The 17050-nt window shown below is 41.8% G+C and overlaps 1 protein-coding gene across 1 annotated transcript in view; it reads right to left on the bottom strand.

Annotated features, from left to right (window-relative positions):
* LOC102567714 (uromodulin-like 1) overlaps positions 1 to 13264 on the bottom strand; it is a 79393-nt gene extending 66129 nt beyond the window's left edge. Inside the window, exons 1-4 of the mRNA XM_059724348.1 lie at positions 13255 to 13264; positions 10221 to 10463; positions 1829 to 1990; positions 1240 to 1355 (exon numbers count right to left, since the gene is read on the bottom strand). Coding sequence (XP_059580331.1) covers positions 1240 to 1355; positions 1829 to 1990; positions 10221 to 10463; positions 13255 to 13264 — 531 coding nt within the window. The remainder of the gene's footprint in view (positions 1 to 1239; positions 1356 to 1828; positions 1991 to 10220; positions 10464 to 13254) is intronic.
* Positions 13265 to 17050: the final 3786 nt, after the last annotated feature.

The raw sequence follows: 17050 nt of genomic DNA, 5'->3' as shown, positions 1-17050 counted from the left end.
GAAATAATGGGTTTTTAATTGAAACCCACTGTTTCAATTTTTCTGTTACATTATGGTAAGGAGCCCGATCATTTTTTTTTGGTCGGAGCTGGAACCTGACTGCAGCCCAGGGGTGATCTGCCAGCGGGCCTAGCAGCCCCTGAGCTATATAGGTGGGCCCTAGTCCTTCCTCCCGGGGCCACCCAAGCAGGCTGCTAGCAGGCTGGGTGCTGCCTCAGGTAGGAGGCAGCACCTGGCATGATCTAACTCTGCCCCTAGCCCACCCGGGAAGCAGTGCCCAGTGGGCTTCAAGCGGGCAGGCTCGGGGAACAGTTGGATCGGGTCGGGTGCTGCCTCTAAGCTGGGGCAGCACTTGGCCCAGTAGCAGCCTACCCGGGTGGCCCTGAGGGGGTGTTGCCACCATGGAGGGAAGGATTGGACCCCCTGCAGCTCAGGGGCTGCTCATCCTGCTGGCAGCTTGCTCCCTGATGGTGGGAAAGGTGGGCAGACTTCACCAAAAAAAAAAAAAAAAGGATCAGGCCCCTAGTCAGCAGCTACCTGCTGAAGGCAGAGACAGTGAGGGACTAGATCCTTTTTTTCTATGGAACCTTTCTGCCACTCCCACAGTCAGGAAGCAAGCTGACAGCTGCATTGTTGCAATTTGTAACATTGCAAACTAAACTGTATTTGGATGTAGTTTAGTTTGCAATAATGCAAACTCATCTAAACCTCCCAAAACTGGCACGCATGTAAAGTGATGCCATTAAGCCACACAAATGACATTTTTGTCATGTGTACGTTGTGACAACCATCACATGTACAAGAGCTCCAAGACTCCAAATTTAAAAACATCCATACTCTAGAACTCTACAAATCGCAACTAAATTGTGTGTTTTGAAGCCAAGACTTAGCCAGGGCTTAGAGTCAGCCAAAGCATAACTGGAATAGAAAAAAGATGATAACTTCAAGTCTATGAACTTTAGATTCCTTTAGCCAAAGTCTTGATAAATGTCAAATTGAGATAAATGTGAAACTGAAATAATCAAGAATGAATCTTGCATTCACCTGCTTGGAATATGTTGCACAATTCCCCTACCTTCTGTATCTTAGAAGGGCACAGTGGAGCAGCTGCATAATAAGGTCCTGATCAGCACAAAGGACCACAAGCTCTCTTTCATTTTGGCATGCCTAGTTTATCCTGGTATTTGAGCATCCCTGATATCATATGAGAAACATAAGAACTTTTGAATTAGTACATACCAGGGCATGCAGAAGGCGTGAATGATTCAAAAGTCTTGGATCTATTCTGTGTAATTCATTAAAATCCATTTTCACAAGGACTGATGCATTAAACCAGTATTTTCTTAGGTTCCTCTCTGTAATTGAACACATTTAAAACAACAAATAATTTGGGTCTTATTCAGGGCAAATAGCAAAATTCTTAGAAACAGCAGTGGGCTGTGGCTCAAACAAGGAGAAGGATTTTAGGATAAAGGTATACTAAAAAGGTATACTATAACCTAAAATCTTGTTGCAAGGGACTCACAAGGCCAACTACTAAAATTGATCATCCTTGAATTGATTAATCTTTTTATTTTATAAAGATGAGGGTAGTTACTCATGTTAGTCTGAAGTCAAGCAGAAGGCAGGACAGATATGCATCTTGTCGATTAACTAAATAAGATATATAGAGAGCACAAGGCTTTGTGAACTTAAGTTCACTTCATCAGATGCTGTGAAAGAACAGATTAACAGTTGCTCTATTTATCTTCATCTTCAGCAGAAAAAATTATGGCTTATTTCTTTGGGTGGAGCTAGGAGCAGGGGTAAGAATGTGTAGATAACATACCGCCTGGTAAAGGAGTAACACAGCCTGCTCCTATGGATGAGTTGCAGCATTTTTTAAGTCCTGGACAGTCGGTGTCAAATGTGCATGAATAATTTGATGTTTCCATATCTTCCTTTGGACAAATACCAGGCCTTGAGGCAAATTCACTGGATCTATTTAGGGCTGTTTTAAAAAGAAAGAGAGAGGAAGAAAGAGAGATTAAATTGTCTGTGATTTTTCTTTCCCCTAACACTGGGATATTCAGTTTATGGCAGACACCTGCTCCTAAATGAGGTGTTGTGATGTTATGGGAAGAAAAAAAACTAACTTACAATCAGTTTTTCCTTAGAAAATTGTTGACATGATACATTTTTTATGATGTTTATGATATTCTTATTGAAAATTTAACTTGATAAATGTGGTCTCCATAAATACATTTTAATTTCAAGATATAAAAGAGGGACACATTTTCAAGCTCTGCAAAACAGCAATACATTTTATATTGTCCTGAAATAATTTTCCTATATTTTGACCAGCTCCATTTGAAAGAGAAAAAAAAAGAGAGAATGTTGAGGTTTGCCCCATAACACTTTCAGAAATCTTAAATTATCATGTTACACAAAGATATAAATGTGTTGGTTTTTTAAAAGGGTAAACAGCACTCTCAGTCACACTCATTCTACACACATGAGGAAAGGGAGAGCAGATTTAAACTCTGACAGCCTCCATTTGATTTCAAGGAGTTCTGTGAGGTTGTTATCCTGAAAGAGACTACCCAACACAGAGGGTAGCTAAGGAGAAGCATTACCACTTCCTAAATAAAATTTAAACAACTTTCCTGGAAGCATACCAATAAGTGATTTTCCGTTATTGGACATCTCATTAGTTATCCTCAATCTGAGAAAGACCAAAAGAGTATTGTGTAATACAGATCATGTTCATATGAACTTTCCTTCAATAAATCCATCAAATATAACACAAATATAACCCTTCCACATAATGTGTTTAGATAGATCTCTCTCGGCTTTTCTATTCATTTTATCCCCAGTATTTTTTCATATCACAAAGTTCCAGTCTACTAACTGCACAATTAACATCAGCAAGGAGAAAAATTAAAGTGATTCCTGTGACTGGAACCAAAGATGTTCAATGTATGAAAAAATGCACTTATCACAACCCAGTCTCCACAGAATTCAAGAAGCACTGCTAATTTTCATGGTCTTCAATTTCCCAGAGTGCTGATTACAAGTGAATCTGATGTTTCTGCAAAGTGGATGACAATATTAAAGTTGAGACTTTGTGCTCCAGCTAAACATACTCCTTAAACAGTCAAATGATCTTTATCCATCAAGATTTAAAGTAAGCATATGTAATCTGCTAGCAACTGTGTATTCCTAGCGCACAGACATGCTTTGCTTATCCCTGGAGGACACAAGTCTATTACAGCTTTGGTTTTTTACCTCAAGTTATAGCAGGATCTTGCTTTTAGCTCTGGAACTGTCTCTGTAATCCCTAGTGTGTCCACCACACAAGAAAGTTAAACATGCATAGTTTGCAGTACAGTTTCTGCAACTGGGACACACAACAGTCATACTAATTCCATAGAGAAATCATCTGTTTAGACTCCTAAAGGAACATTTGCATGTTCAATTGCTGCTATTGTACCTGCAGTCTAAATAATGGGCATGCAAACTGAAGTTTGGGGTCCAAAATATTTCAAAAAAAATTTTCTTAACTCTATTTTGCTCTTTATATGCATAAAAATGTGTGTTCAAGCAGAGCTATTTGCAGCCTCCAAGGTTTATTTTGCAAAGGATTTGGGGACTTCATTTCTGCAATTTGTTCCATTGAGGCCAGAAGGAAAACAAACCCTGAAAATTCAGTTGGAAGTTAACCTTCAACAAAGGTGAATCTCAGTGGTGAACCCCAGCTTCCTGCTCCCTGACAGATATTATGTTTAAGGCACTCTGCTGGGACAAAACCAGCTTCCAGCTCTGCCACAGGCTGTCCTTGGGCAAGTCACTTAATCTCTCTTCTCAGCCCCCTTCTGTAAAACCGTGGCTTTTCTCTCTCTGTTTCCAATCTTATCTGTCTGGATTGCAAGTTCTTTGATGTAGGGACTGTCTCTCACTAGGTGTTTGACCACAAACCAGCACAATAGGCCCCCCAGTATCAGCTGGGGCTTGTATGTGCTGCTGTGATACAAACATTGCCAATTGTACAGACAACTTCAAATTTACTTTCACTAACTAACTTTCTGTGAACAAGAGTCGGATTTATATGTGCATCAAAACCTGTATCCCAAACTCTGTTTAACTGGGTTTGATGTTCAATACAGCTTTTTTACCCAGCTCTTTTTATAGCATGTGTAACTGTGGCACAAACAATTAATGTCTCACATGCAATCTCAGAAAACAGCAGGAGCGCTGGGAACTCACTTGAGTCCTGGCTGAGAGCCATACTAGGTATTAATCGAGAATCTAAAGAACATCATGTTTACATCAGCACAGCAACAAAGACAGATTCACATCACATTTCTGTCTAATCATATCAGAGGCACTTCTAAAGTCAATTTATTCCCTCTGCTTCAATTATCATGAGAACAGTCACCCAGAACTAAGCCATCTGCCAGGCAGCCATAGCACTGAGGAGCAAACCAATGAACACTGTTGGTTCATCTGTCAGAAGAATAAAGCATAATCCTTTTTCCTTCATTCTGTGTATAAAGTTAGAGAACTAGAAATGAGGAACCCATTGCCTAGCAACCAAGAACTCAGTTATAAGGTTACTGCGTATGGCAGCCACGATTTCCAGTTAGGCAGTAGGCTCAGGAAGAATCCCCTGGGAGGCAGATGCTAAGGGACACAATTAACTCAACAATAACCTCTTTTAGCTAGATCAAGAATGCCCAGCTTTCACCGAGATTTCCCTTTGCACCTCTGCCCTGAGACTGTTTGAGGGCATGGTCTGGCAGAGGACAGAAGTACTGCAATTGCCAAAGGGACAGACAAGTGAACTAACAGAGTGGTACATAGGAGAGGCTGGGGGCACTGGCTATTATCAAGGTTATCTGACATTTCCCCATTATAAAACTCTGTCTTCAGTTGCTTATAACTTTACAAAAACTAATTTGCTTGGACTGAAATTTTCCATACCAGGCATTTGCCTTGAGCCACATTTTCCTGGAAGGAAAAGTGTCAACTACAATGTTTCAGCTCATGATCAAATATTCTGGACCTTCTCTTTGTAAAGCTCTGGTTCCCCTGTGCTTCAAAACAGGGAGCTGAAATTTGGCAGCGGGATGGCCTTTATGCCAAGTAGCCATGACCTTTTGTCATTCCTCTGAAAAATCTACCGAATGTAGCCAGTTATAAGCTCTTGAAATATCTCTGTTCAAACATGCTTACTAGAAACTGTATAGATTTTAGTAGCTAAAATCTGAGAAGTGTCCAACCTCACAGAGCATGCTGCAGTATAGGACTTTCTCTGAAACGGTCTATCCTGGGCATGGACGGATACAGGATTTCAGAAAGGGGGGTGTGGGGGCAGCAACCTATGCTGCCAGGGTGGATGTACCCCCTGCTCCCACCCCACTCCCCTACCAGGGTGGGCAAACTGTGTCATAAAAGCAGTAGCAAAGGATTTTAGGCCCCTCAAACAGGTAAAAAATCTTCTCTCCCTCTTTCTCCTCCTATACATTCTCTCTCCTCCCTTTCCCTTTTCCAGTGCCCCCCCCTACCCCCCTGCCCTTCCCAGTGCTGCTGCATTTGTCCCCAGTTGGTCTGGGATGGGGGTAGGCTCCAGAGCTGTTCCTGTCCCCCTCCAGATGGACTGTATACGGAGCCAGGCTTGGCTAGAGACACTGATGGACTTGCCCCTTGGCTGGCAGGGAACACTGGAGGGGACCAGGCAGAGAGAAGAAACCTGCCTACTGCTGCTGCTATCCCTACCTGAGCCTGGCTGAAGTGGGGAGGAGCAAATCTGGAACTTCCCCTGCCTGCTTCCTTGACACCATGGGTGAAGTGGAGGGCAAGAAAGGTGAGAGGAGGGGGTGTGCCACTGATCATGGAGGAGAAGGGAGAGGAGGTTCTTACTTGCTTTGGGGATTTAAAAAAAAGTCCCCCTTGCTGCTCCTGCAGCATGGTCAACTAAAAGGGGGGGTACATTTGTACCACTGCCCCCCCCCCCCCCGATCTGCCCCTGGTTTTGAGCTATGCTGAGTCCAGGAACTAGGACTGGAAGCTGGGAGCCTTGAATGCTGTGCTCTTTGCGACCTCTCTGCCAGCACCCAGATAGCATAGAGAAGGAAGGTGCCAAAAGTCAATGCAGAAGAAACGTGACCCAAAACTGGTATGACTAGAGGGAGAAGACTGTAACAAACTGCCAGGGGCAGAAGTGTAGGAAGAGAGGAAAACTATGATTAGGAGTTAGGGGACACAGGTTGTGGAGCCACTGTGTGGATGAGAGGTAAAGAGACAAAACAGATTAGCGAATTAAGACTGGCTGGGCTGTCTTTAATTACATGAACACATTTTTTTCCCCATTCTGGGAATAAACTATAGTTATCTAGTGAAGGAGACTATTGTCAGCAGGTCTCCTGCTTCCTTTGTTGAGGAAGTTGGAAGGTATGTAACAAATGAAGCAAGGAACTGCAGGAAGAGAAAGCATGGTGTCGTCTCATGGTCAAAGCAGCTAAATACCACCCTAGAGAACTGGATCCCATCTTTTCCTGCTAGAAAGATTTGCTGTACAATGCTGGGAAAGTGACTTCACCCACACTTTTCAAAGGTAATTGCCAATTGCACACTCAGTTTTTTGGTGCCTGACTTGTAACAGTACTGAGTACTAAAGTGAAACTAAAGTGAAACTGAGCTGGGTGCATGCAGGCAGCAGCTGCCAGTGGGGGGACACTATCACAGAGTGAAGCACCAGCCCCCACCCCCGCAGCCCAGGGACTGCTGCGCCTACCGGCAACTCACCCTCCCCTCCCCACCGCCAGAGAGGCAGGTAAGACATGAGTGTACATGACACGGGGGTTTACTTTTCCCCAAATTAAAGCGGTGTTTTTAAAAACCACCCGCTTCAATTTAGGGTGAAGTAAACCCCTGTTTCATCTACATGCACCCATTGAAAGCTGTGCTTTGGAACACGCAATGCCATAAAAAAATTAATTACTCTGGAAAAAAAACAGGTCTCAGCTGTTTCAAACTGAGCTCCTACAATCTGTGAATTCTTGTGACTAATCTCTCTGTACTTCAGTTTCCTCATCTGTTAAATAGGGATAGCACCACCTTTTGCCATACACAGCTTTTGTAAAGATATTAATTAATGTTTATGAAACTCTTATATACTCTAATGATAGGAGTATAGAAAAGTTCATTGAGAAATAATCATACTGTCTGCAGAAACATGGACTCACACACTGAACAATGTGGATACAACAAAATATAGAATACTGAACTCATGTTAGCACTGTCCATTCTGTGCACTGAACTAGGAAAGAGCCTTGTGAGAAAGATTGTACATGACTGTGTAAATAAAGACTGCATCTAAACTCATATGTACACAGCACCTTAATTCTGGCCCTTCCTAACTTTAAAATGCTTGACTTTACAACATTAATATTGTTCTTTTAAGGTATGGGTGGGTGGTTAGGCATGCTATTATCATAATACTAGGATTAATACTAGAAGGAGCTACTGTAGAAATTATAGCAGTCACATGCTTATGCTGGCTCCCCAAATGATAAACAAAGAAACAGAAAAAACACAGAGGCAAAGGTAAATTATTGTTTCTGAAAAGGGAAGGTGGAAAAATTAGCAGGAAGATGTGCACAAAGACTATACAGATCATTCTACTCTTATTCCAACACAGAAAAGGTCACTGTGGATAACACCAGGAAGAAAACACAAATACTTTAATGGAATGTAGTGCAGTAATTCCAGTAGTTCCAATTTCCTCCTTTCATCATTTATTTAAGATTGTGTCTAGACAGTGCATTACCATTCATAGAAGTTATGACTAATACTCTGAGAAGCAAAATAAAGTGCCTGAATAATCCAAAACCAGAAATCACCTGCAAAATATGTAAATTCATTTATGACTGAAAGGTAATTTTCTTCAAAGGAAAATCATCTAAAATAACTATGACATACCATTGACAAACATGTCCAGAACAGGTAAGTATATTAGTGGTGTGACAATGCTAGACTAAGGCCTGAACACCCACCCTATGAAAATCACAATCATAACAGTGGTTAAAGTCAGGAACACCAAAACTGAGGTATCCAAAAAAATCACTAGTTACTCTGTAAAAATAATGAATTTTCTTAATTTGTGTAACATAAATAAACAACTCCCTTCCCACTCCTCAGCTCCAGTTATTTAAACAGGCAACTCCCTAGAAGCAAATCTTGAGAAGGCTTTGATCCATAGTAGTTTTCCATCTACCTTCCTTCCAGAAATGTTGTATAATCGATAGCAATTTTCTGACAGCTTGAAGATACTTCGTGGAAATATTGGCTTCTGTGGGCCCAATTCTGCATTGATTTACGCTGTGTGTCAGCCAACATGAGTTGCATGGATCAATAAAACCAGGGCAGGAATTATTTCTAACTATGTTTTGTTTTTTCCTAGCAGATGGTTTTAAGGAAGACATAAGATAAAGATAGAGACCCTTCTTATGTTCCAGTCAATCCAGTGGAAATCTTCCATTTCTAAAGAGTGATTTAATAAGTAATAGATGACAAATAGTGCTTGGATTTTTACATGTATGTAAGTGCTTTTGGAGTATAAGGGCTTATCTACAAAAGAAAGTTGTACCAGTAAAACCTGAATCATCTTTTATGATAATGTTAAGCATAGTGGATACTTAAGTGATTTATTTCAGTGTAGTTAAAGCCATTCTTAACTAAAGATTACCCAAAATACTCAGAGTAAGGGCCAGATTGTATTCCACTTACTGGGAACCTAAGTGGGCATGGGGGCTAAGTGTGATTCTATTCCACTCTGTTCAAGTCCCTGAAAATCCATTAATGCACCTACTTCCATATATACATTGTCATCTTACCCTCAGAATTAAATCACAGAAAAGCAGCAAGGAGGAGGAGGAAGGGAGCCCATCCATTTTTTGTACTAACCAGGCACATTTACATTTGAATATTAATGCAATGCAATAACATCCAGCACAGTTCTCACTGGAGTTTATTGCTCCCAGACAGTGTTTACACATGCATCCAGGACCACAGCTGCTCTGTCTCGGCTGGCAGGGGGATGTGGGAGTCAGCCTGCCAGTCCAGAACTGTTCCACCCTAGCTCAACATGCTGCAGAGGGGTTGGCTGGTGCACAAGGGTGCTCCATTGTAGGGCTAGCACTCTCATACCCCATCCAGCCCTGGTCACCATCAACACATGCATTGCAGCGGATTAAATAATTCCTCTGTTATAGTTACTAGTATCAGGCAGTACTAATCTATGGCAGAGTTAATTAGTTTACTCTTGCCTAATACTGCCACATGTGTAAATGGAGACGCTTTACTATGGAGCTAATTAGGCAACTCCACAGTAAGCATCTTGTGTAGGTGCCCCCACAGTTTTTCAAGTAGGGCAAAATAAATGTAGGCACCTCAATCCACTTATGTGCCTAACAGGTGGAATGGAATCTGACCCTAAGTGTCCATCCCACCTTTTGTACCAAAAGCAGCCCTAAACAAAATGTTTACCACAACAGCAGCAGCAGCAAGGTCTTTCCCATTTTGGAGTTTTACTACAAATTCAAAAGTTAGACCTACATTTCCCAACCTTTCAAGCAAACCTGGGAGTAATGAAGTAAATATGCAAAGTAAAAAGAGTCATGAGAAAATTAGAGCAGATGTAGTTGCAATGTGAAATTGGGAAGTAATGTTTAAATCACAAAAGTCCAAAGCAAAATTTGTGTGGGCTGGCTGCCCCAGCATGACGCCAAACTGAAGATTATGTTAATAGTAAACCTTATTAAATGAAGCTGTTGCGTTCTTGGCAGCACTTAACAATAAGCTTGTAAAACGAAGTCATCTCCAGACTACATACAGTGACTATACAGTAGACTCTATGCTATCTTCCAAATGTGCCTTAACCCTGCCATGCAAAGATCAGCTGTAAGAATGACAAGGTAATGCATTATCCAAACTCATTTAGAATGTTGCTTGTTCACTGAATCTGTTACATAAATTGAAGTATAAGAATGCATTATAAAATGTGCCTTTTCAATCCACAAGAGACATTTTGGGTAGATGTACCACTGACTTTTGCAAACTCACTGCCTTCAGCAGACAAACATGCACTTACAAAAACTTAACTTCTTGAGTCACTGTCTACAGTGAATCACCTATGAAAAGGACCATTGATTTAAGCAGTTGATCTGACTAATACTTACATAAAGTACAGTAGAGTCCGACTTGCTCATAACCTTCACAGCAATCTGTAAAATTCACAGTCTCAGGGACTTCAATAGTACGATACTTAGTTTTGTGGTAAGTTTTGGGACAAACCATCCATGGAATCCATCCTCCACATAAGGTGTTTTTCTCATATGACTTTTGATAGGCAACCATTTTAAAGACATTTTTGGTCACACTATAGTTGCATAGATGATAGCCTAGCAAGGAAAGACCTTTATCTAGAAAAAAATGGGGAAAAAAAGCATTAGTGTTAGCTTCTAGTATCGTAAAATGAGTTTCTTCAGTGTCTGGATACAAAACTCAATTAAGATATAGGATAAAAGAACCAGAAAAGATGGATGGTTATCAGAAAGGCTAATAGGAGAAGTACTATTACTGGAGCAGCCAGGTAGAAGAGCAAGTTGATAATGTTTGTTAACGTCACTTAATAGCATCAATTAGTCCAGTCAGTAAAAGCAATGCAGATTGTGATCAATTCCAGATAGACCAGATAGTTTTGGGCTTTGGGGCAAAAAATGGCAACTTGCCTGGAACAGACTCCGAATAAAAACTAACAAAAATAGTCCTGAGTGTACACATGAGTTAATGGACTTGCAACTTCCAGGATTCTCTGAGGGAAAAGACAGAGTATTTGCAATGATTACAGACAAGGAAATCAGGGATGAGATAAGCATAGTGTTTTTCAGTCACCTGCTTTCAATGCAGTATTCTCCTGTGGACTTCATCCAGTCTTATTTTAAATGCCTTCACAATAGCTTTTGACAGAGTACACAAGATCTAAGTATAGTAATCACACAACATTTAGAAAGTATATTCAGGTATCCAACAAGGATTCCCTGAGGAATGTGTTATTGGAGCTTCTGCTTCACCATTCTACATTTTTAATAGATAATCAGGGTAAATCCTACAGATCAAGCCCTCAGCTGCTCTAAATTGGCAGAGTTCCACTCACTTCAATGAAACTATGTGAGCTTACACAGAGGCCAGAAATCTGACTCGGTATCTTTCTAGACTTTAAATCAGCTGGAGGAACTGAGCTTCATGAAGGCACATGCTAAATTAAGCTTCAGTTTACTGCTGCTGAGGCCCTGGCAAAATCTTCATTGCTGTGAATGGAAAGCTTCAGTGGTGAGCTAGAATACATGCAAGTTGGGAGTTGCAGATGTAGCGCAGTGGGAGAGGGACCCAAATGAAGGAAGATTAAAGGTTGTCATAAGTTTTCCATAACAATACAGTCCAAAATATTGCTATCAATTAGAGGAATAGGTAACTTGAGAGAAAAGAGTTTTGGCTTAGAGGTGATGCTTAGATATAGTCTGTTATGGGATGAGATATGAAGGAAATATCAGTTATTACAGGTCATTTTATACAAAATGATACATTTTAGATCCCAATCCTGAAAAGTTTCATGTAGATATTTAATGTACACGAACTCTTTTGAGCTAGTAATGTGTAAAGTTGTGACACTTAAGAATGCTGGAAGGATTACAGCCTTGGTAAGGATAGAAATTATTGTCCAGACTATTTTCAGCAGACTTGTTTCAGTTACAAGGAAATAAGTTAATATATTTCCTTTGATTTTAGACTTAAATGATTTATGTGTCTAAAAATCTCAATTATCAAAACAAAAAGTATCAAGGGAGGAAGCATTAAAACATAAATAGTCCAGAATGTCATTGAAATGTACATAACATAATATAATTTCTTCTAGATATTTTATAAAATTGGGATAGGGCAGCTGTCACTGTTCCCATATGGGAATACTATGGGAAAAGATAAATGTGTCTATGCTAGCTGAAATTCAGACACAGCAAAAAATATGACAGACTCTAAAATTAATAGAGGGGAAGTAAGACTTTTCATCTTTTAGAGTTCTTGGGAACTGTGGTCAGTCAAAGAGAGAAAATAGAGCTACTATGATGAACAATATAAGCATACAGTCAAAACATTTTCAGTATAAATGAACCAAAGGAGAAAAGAAAAGTGTAACTTGATTCAATATAAAAAAAAATTAAAAACAACTGTTAGTAGGTAACCTGCAGCAAAAGCACCACAGCAGCCTGGGCAAGCTTCATGTGTGGCATGCAGCAGATTAGGGAGGGGATAGGGAGGCAGAACAGCAGCAGATACGACAGGGAGCAGAAAACAGGGCATCAGATCAGATTGGGGAAAGGGATCAGAGTGGCCCTCAGGGAGAGTGCTATGCTAATTTGTAGGCAAGGTTCTCTGAGTAGATGTGATATCTTTTATTAGACCAAGAAGTTGGAAAAAAAGTTCTTAGCAAGCTTTCAGGCTCAGTCACCCTTCTTGAGGCACAGGGAGAGAAGCTAAAAGTGTGGCAGGATGTCAGTGAGAATGTAAATACAGTAAAATCTCTTGCTGTCCAGTACTTAACCAACCAAAATACTCCATTAACCAGAGTTTCCAGCCACTCGGCTGACTGGACACAGGGGGTGAAGGGCGGGAAGCTCACATGCAGTGGTTTTCACTGCCACCCACCACCCTGTGCTGCCGCTGCTCTGCATGCAGCCGCCACCCCCACTCTCCCGTTCCACCAGCTGGATGCAGGGGTGGAGTGGGGGAAAGCTTGCATGCCACACCTCCCTCCCACCAGCTCCATGTTATCTGAAAACCCTGCCAGGTTATTTCAGATAACCAGAGTTTTTACATAACTGGCAATTCCCTTACTCCAGGGATGCTGGATAACAGATTTTACTGTAGCCAGAAATTAGAAAAACAAAAGGTAAAGCAGGTAAGGGAGAGGGAGAAAGTTGGGGGGGGGGGAAGGGGAGGTCAAAGGGACACATTACAGTGCTATAATACAAGGTAGAAAAGAGGCTGTCTGTGAAAAAATAAGTTTGCTGATCTCCAACTATTTTCTTTTTCACAGACAGCCTCTTTTCTGTAATGTGTCCCTTGGGCCTTGTTTTTCCCCTGCTTTCTTCGCCCGTCCCTTCCCTGCTTTACCTTTTCTCTTCCTAATTTCTGCCTATTTACATTTTCACTGACCTCCTACCATACTTTTTGCTTCTCTCATTCCTTGCAGTCTCAGACCAGCAGAGACTCCCTGTGCCTGAAGAAGGGTGACTGCGCCTGAAGGCTTGCTAAGAACTTTTTTCCCAACTACTCAGTTGGTCTAATAAGAGATATCACATCTACCCAAAGAACCTTGCCTGCCTATGTCCTTAGACCAACACGGCTACAACCAAAAACCCAGCACGCTAATTTGTGGCACACCTGCCCAAAAGGTCTGCCCCCCCCCACTGGTAAAGACTCAGGAATTTCAAATTCCCATCAGGAAATATACTCACAAAAATGTATAAACAGTCAAAACCTTATAGGTATATCACTGAAATTTGGGTGGGCACGTTTTTAAAGAGCGACATGATCTTAGTCAGTATAACCCCTCCAAATTCAGCAGGGAGATCTGGACTGCCTCTAGCAGAAGATCTGCCCACAGATGTACGATTCCCCTTTGAACATGACAACAGAGAAGTTAAAAATTGAATTGTCAAGGTGATAAAATCATTGAGAACATTCAAGAAACATTTTCTCCTCATTTAAACAAAACTTAGCAGCCATAATTTAAACATGACTGACATAAAATTATTCAAACAGGAAAATGCATTCGGCATACAGACAGCCTAAGACAAAGCACTGACAGTATGCTGCAGTACACTGCAGGGAATAATACTGCCTTCAGATGGAAGAACTAAAATGAGGTCCATCTTGACAGTCAAAGTCTCTGAGCAGTATAAAGGACCTTCTTTATTCCTGGTAACATGCTTAGAAAACTGATGAGAAAACCATATTTGAATCAAATTTCTAACTGGCCTTCAGTCAACCTTTCTGAGACGTGGATGTCAGTACCTTGGGTGTACCTTAAGCTGCCATGCTTAAGCCTTCCCCAGCTGCCATTTCAGTCCCCAAGGGCCACTGTATCTGCTGTAACTTAGAACAATTCTGAGGTTACTCTAGGTTGCTTAGCTTACTAAGGCTGAGCTGTTACGTGAGCCCAGTGTGAATCTACCATGAAGTCATTTTTGTACCCGCCTCCAGGTTCTGCCTTGAGCACTCTGTTGTCTAGAGGAGACAAGGCACTGAACTGGGAGTTAGGACACCTGGGTTCTTTTCCTGTTACTGCTATTCATCTCCCATTTTGCTTTTGGTAAGTCCCCGTATGTTTTCCCTCCACCTACAAACTGGGGACAATTATGTCCATCAATTGAGGAAAAGCATTGTGATAAGACAAGAGAAAGGATGGATGATCCTGTGAATAAAGGACTGGGTTGGGCCTCAAGACAGCTCCTTCTGTGTGTCTGTGAGCAATTCATTTAGGCATCTCGAAGCTAGACAACACAGTGCCTAACTTCAAGGCACCTGGTCCTCACAGTCAAATCCAGAACCTTGTATTAGGTACCCAGGCTCTTTCTACTGTGCTAGGGAGTTAGGCACAAGTGGTATGCAGAACAATTTGCATGCTGATCAGACAGCCATCAAAAGACTCATCATACATGGGGCTAGCAAGAAGGATCATAGTTTAGGGCACTCATTTGCTGGTAAGAGATAATCCTGGGTTCTGGTTCCTCCTCCAGGGACTGTTTCCATCTTTTGTCTGCTTTATTTCAAATACAGACATTAATCTGGGGAGCAGAGACCAGAGCACAGGATTCTTCCTCCTTTCCAGCCCACCTCTCAGTATGTGCCATAAATGTGAGGCTACAAAAGTCACACTCCTTGCAGATGCGCTTGCACTCTCATACCTGTAAGTAAGTGTTGAATTATTTTTTGTTCAGTGAAAGGTTCATCAAGAGAGGTAAAGCCCTGTGGGGTTCAGGGACTTCTGCAGGAGGTGTGGGCTCAGATCTTTTGAAGGTAAGTGTCTAGAACTAGGTATACAAGTTTCCTTGGGTGAATTTGATATCTTTTATTAGACCAACCCAAATGGTTGGAGAATAGTTATTAAGCAAGCTTTCGGGTTCAAAAACCCTTCGTCAGGCTAAGAAAGTTTCAGCAGTCGGTGTGTGCTCTTCCTGGATGGAATGAAAAGTAAAGAAGCCAGGGGCTGGGCTGGGCTGGGCTGGGCTGGGCTGGGCTGGGCTAGGGAGTCAGTTGCCAGGCAGATTATAATGTATCAAAAATCCAATGTCTATGTTTAGTCCCTGATCTCTAGTATCCAGCAGGTTGATGAAATGGAGCTCATAGGCTCGTCTCTGGGAAGTGTTGTGTAAGTTTCCCTTGAGGATCAGGACTGAGAGATTGGAGAGAGAGTGGCCCTCCTGTGAGAAATGTGCCCCCACCGGTAATTGGGTGTTTCTGTCTTTGATAGATTTCCGGTGTGCGTTCATTCTAGTGCGCAGTTGTTGTCTGGTCTCTCCTACATATTTTCCATCAGGGCATTTGGTGCATTGGATGAGGTATATTACATTTCTGGAGGTGCAGCTGTAAGATCCTGGGATGCTGATGGCTCTGTTGTGGGGTGTAGTAATCGTGGGGGTGGTGGAGATGTGTTGGCAGGTTTTGCATTTCTTGTCCTGGCACAGTCTGGATCCTTTTGGTGTGTTCTGGGGTTGAGGAAGTTTGCTTCTGGTGATGAGGTTGGCGAGGTTCGGTGCTTGTTTGAAGGCTAGGATGGGTGGCTCTGGGAAGAGCTTTTTAAGAATACGGTCTCTTTCTAATATGGGTTGCAATTTTTTGAGGATTTTCCGTACAGGTTCAAGGGAGGGGTGATACGTCATAACCAGCGGTGTGTGATTTGTGGGTGTTTTTCTTCTGTACTGCAGCAGTTCTTCATGTGGTATCCGGGTGGCCCTTTCAAACGAGCGATCTACCTCTCTGGAGGAGTGTCCTTGCTGGGTGAAAGCCTTTTTAAGATTGGTGAGGTGGCGATCCCGGGTGTTCTCTTCAGTACAAATGCGGTGGTATCTGAGGGCTTGGCTGTATATCACAGCTTTTTTGGTGTGTTTAGGGTGATTGCTGGTTTTGTGCAGATATGTATGTTGGTCTGTGGGTTTCTTGTGTACTGTGGTCTGTATTTTACCCTTCTGGATACTGATCATTGTATCTAAAAAGGAGATGTTGGTGCTGGAGTATTCTAAAAAAAGTCAAATGGAGGGATGGTGACTGTTGAATTTCTGGTGGAACTCAGTCAGAGATTGCAGGTTCTCAGTCCAAATGATGAAGATGTCATTGATGTATCTTAAGTGTAGCCAGGGTTTGATGGTGCAGTTCTTAAGGAAGTCTTCTTCCAGGTGGCTCTCAAAAAGGTTGGCATACTGTGGGGCCATTTTAGTGCCCATAGCTTTTCCCATCATCTGGAGGAAGTGTTGATTATTAAAAGTGAAATTGTTATGCGTGAGGATGAAGTGTATAAGGTCAGTAATATCTTTGGGCCTGTATTCTGGGTTGTAATCTTGTTCCTGTAGATATGTAAGGCAGGCTTGGATGCCATCCTGGTGTGGGATGTTGGTATATAGGCTGGTAACGTCCATGGTGGCTAGGAGTGTGTTGCTGGGAAGGTGGTCTATGTTTTTAAGTTTCCGTAGAAAGTCTGTAGTGTCTTGTACAAAACTTGCTCGGTGGGTGACAAGCGGTTTTAGGATTGATTCAACGAAACCTGATATTTCCTCAGCTAGGGTCCCATGGTTGGATATGATCGGTCTCCCAGAGTTCCCTTGTTTGAGGATTTTAGGGAGCATGTAAAAAGTCCCCGGGTTAGGTAGCGGGGGGATCAAGGTCTGTAGTTTTTCTTGTAGTCTTGATGGAAATGATTTGATGGTATTGTTGAGTTTTTTGGTGAAAAGGG

This window comes from Alligator mississippiensis, chromosome 1 (assembly GCF_030867095.1).
Source record: "Alligator mississippiensis isolate rAllMis1 chromosome 1, rAllMis1, whole genome shotgun sequence".
NCBI lineage: Eukaryota > Metazoa > Chordata > Crocodylia > Alligatoridae > Alligator > Alligator mississippiensis.
This window is presented reverse-complemented; position numbering and strand designations above follow the sequence as displayed.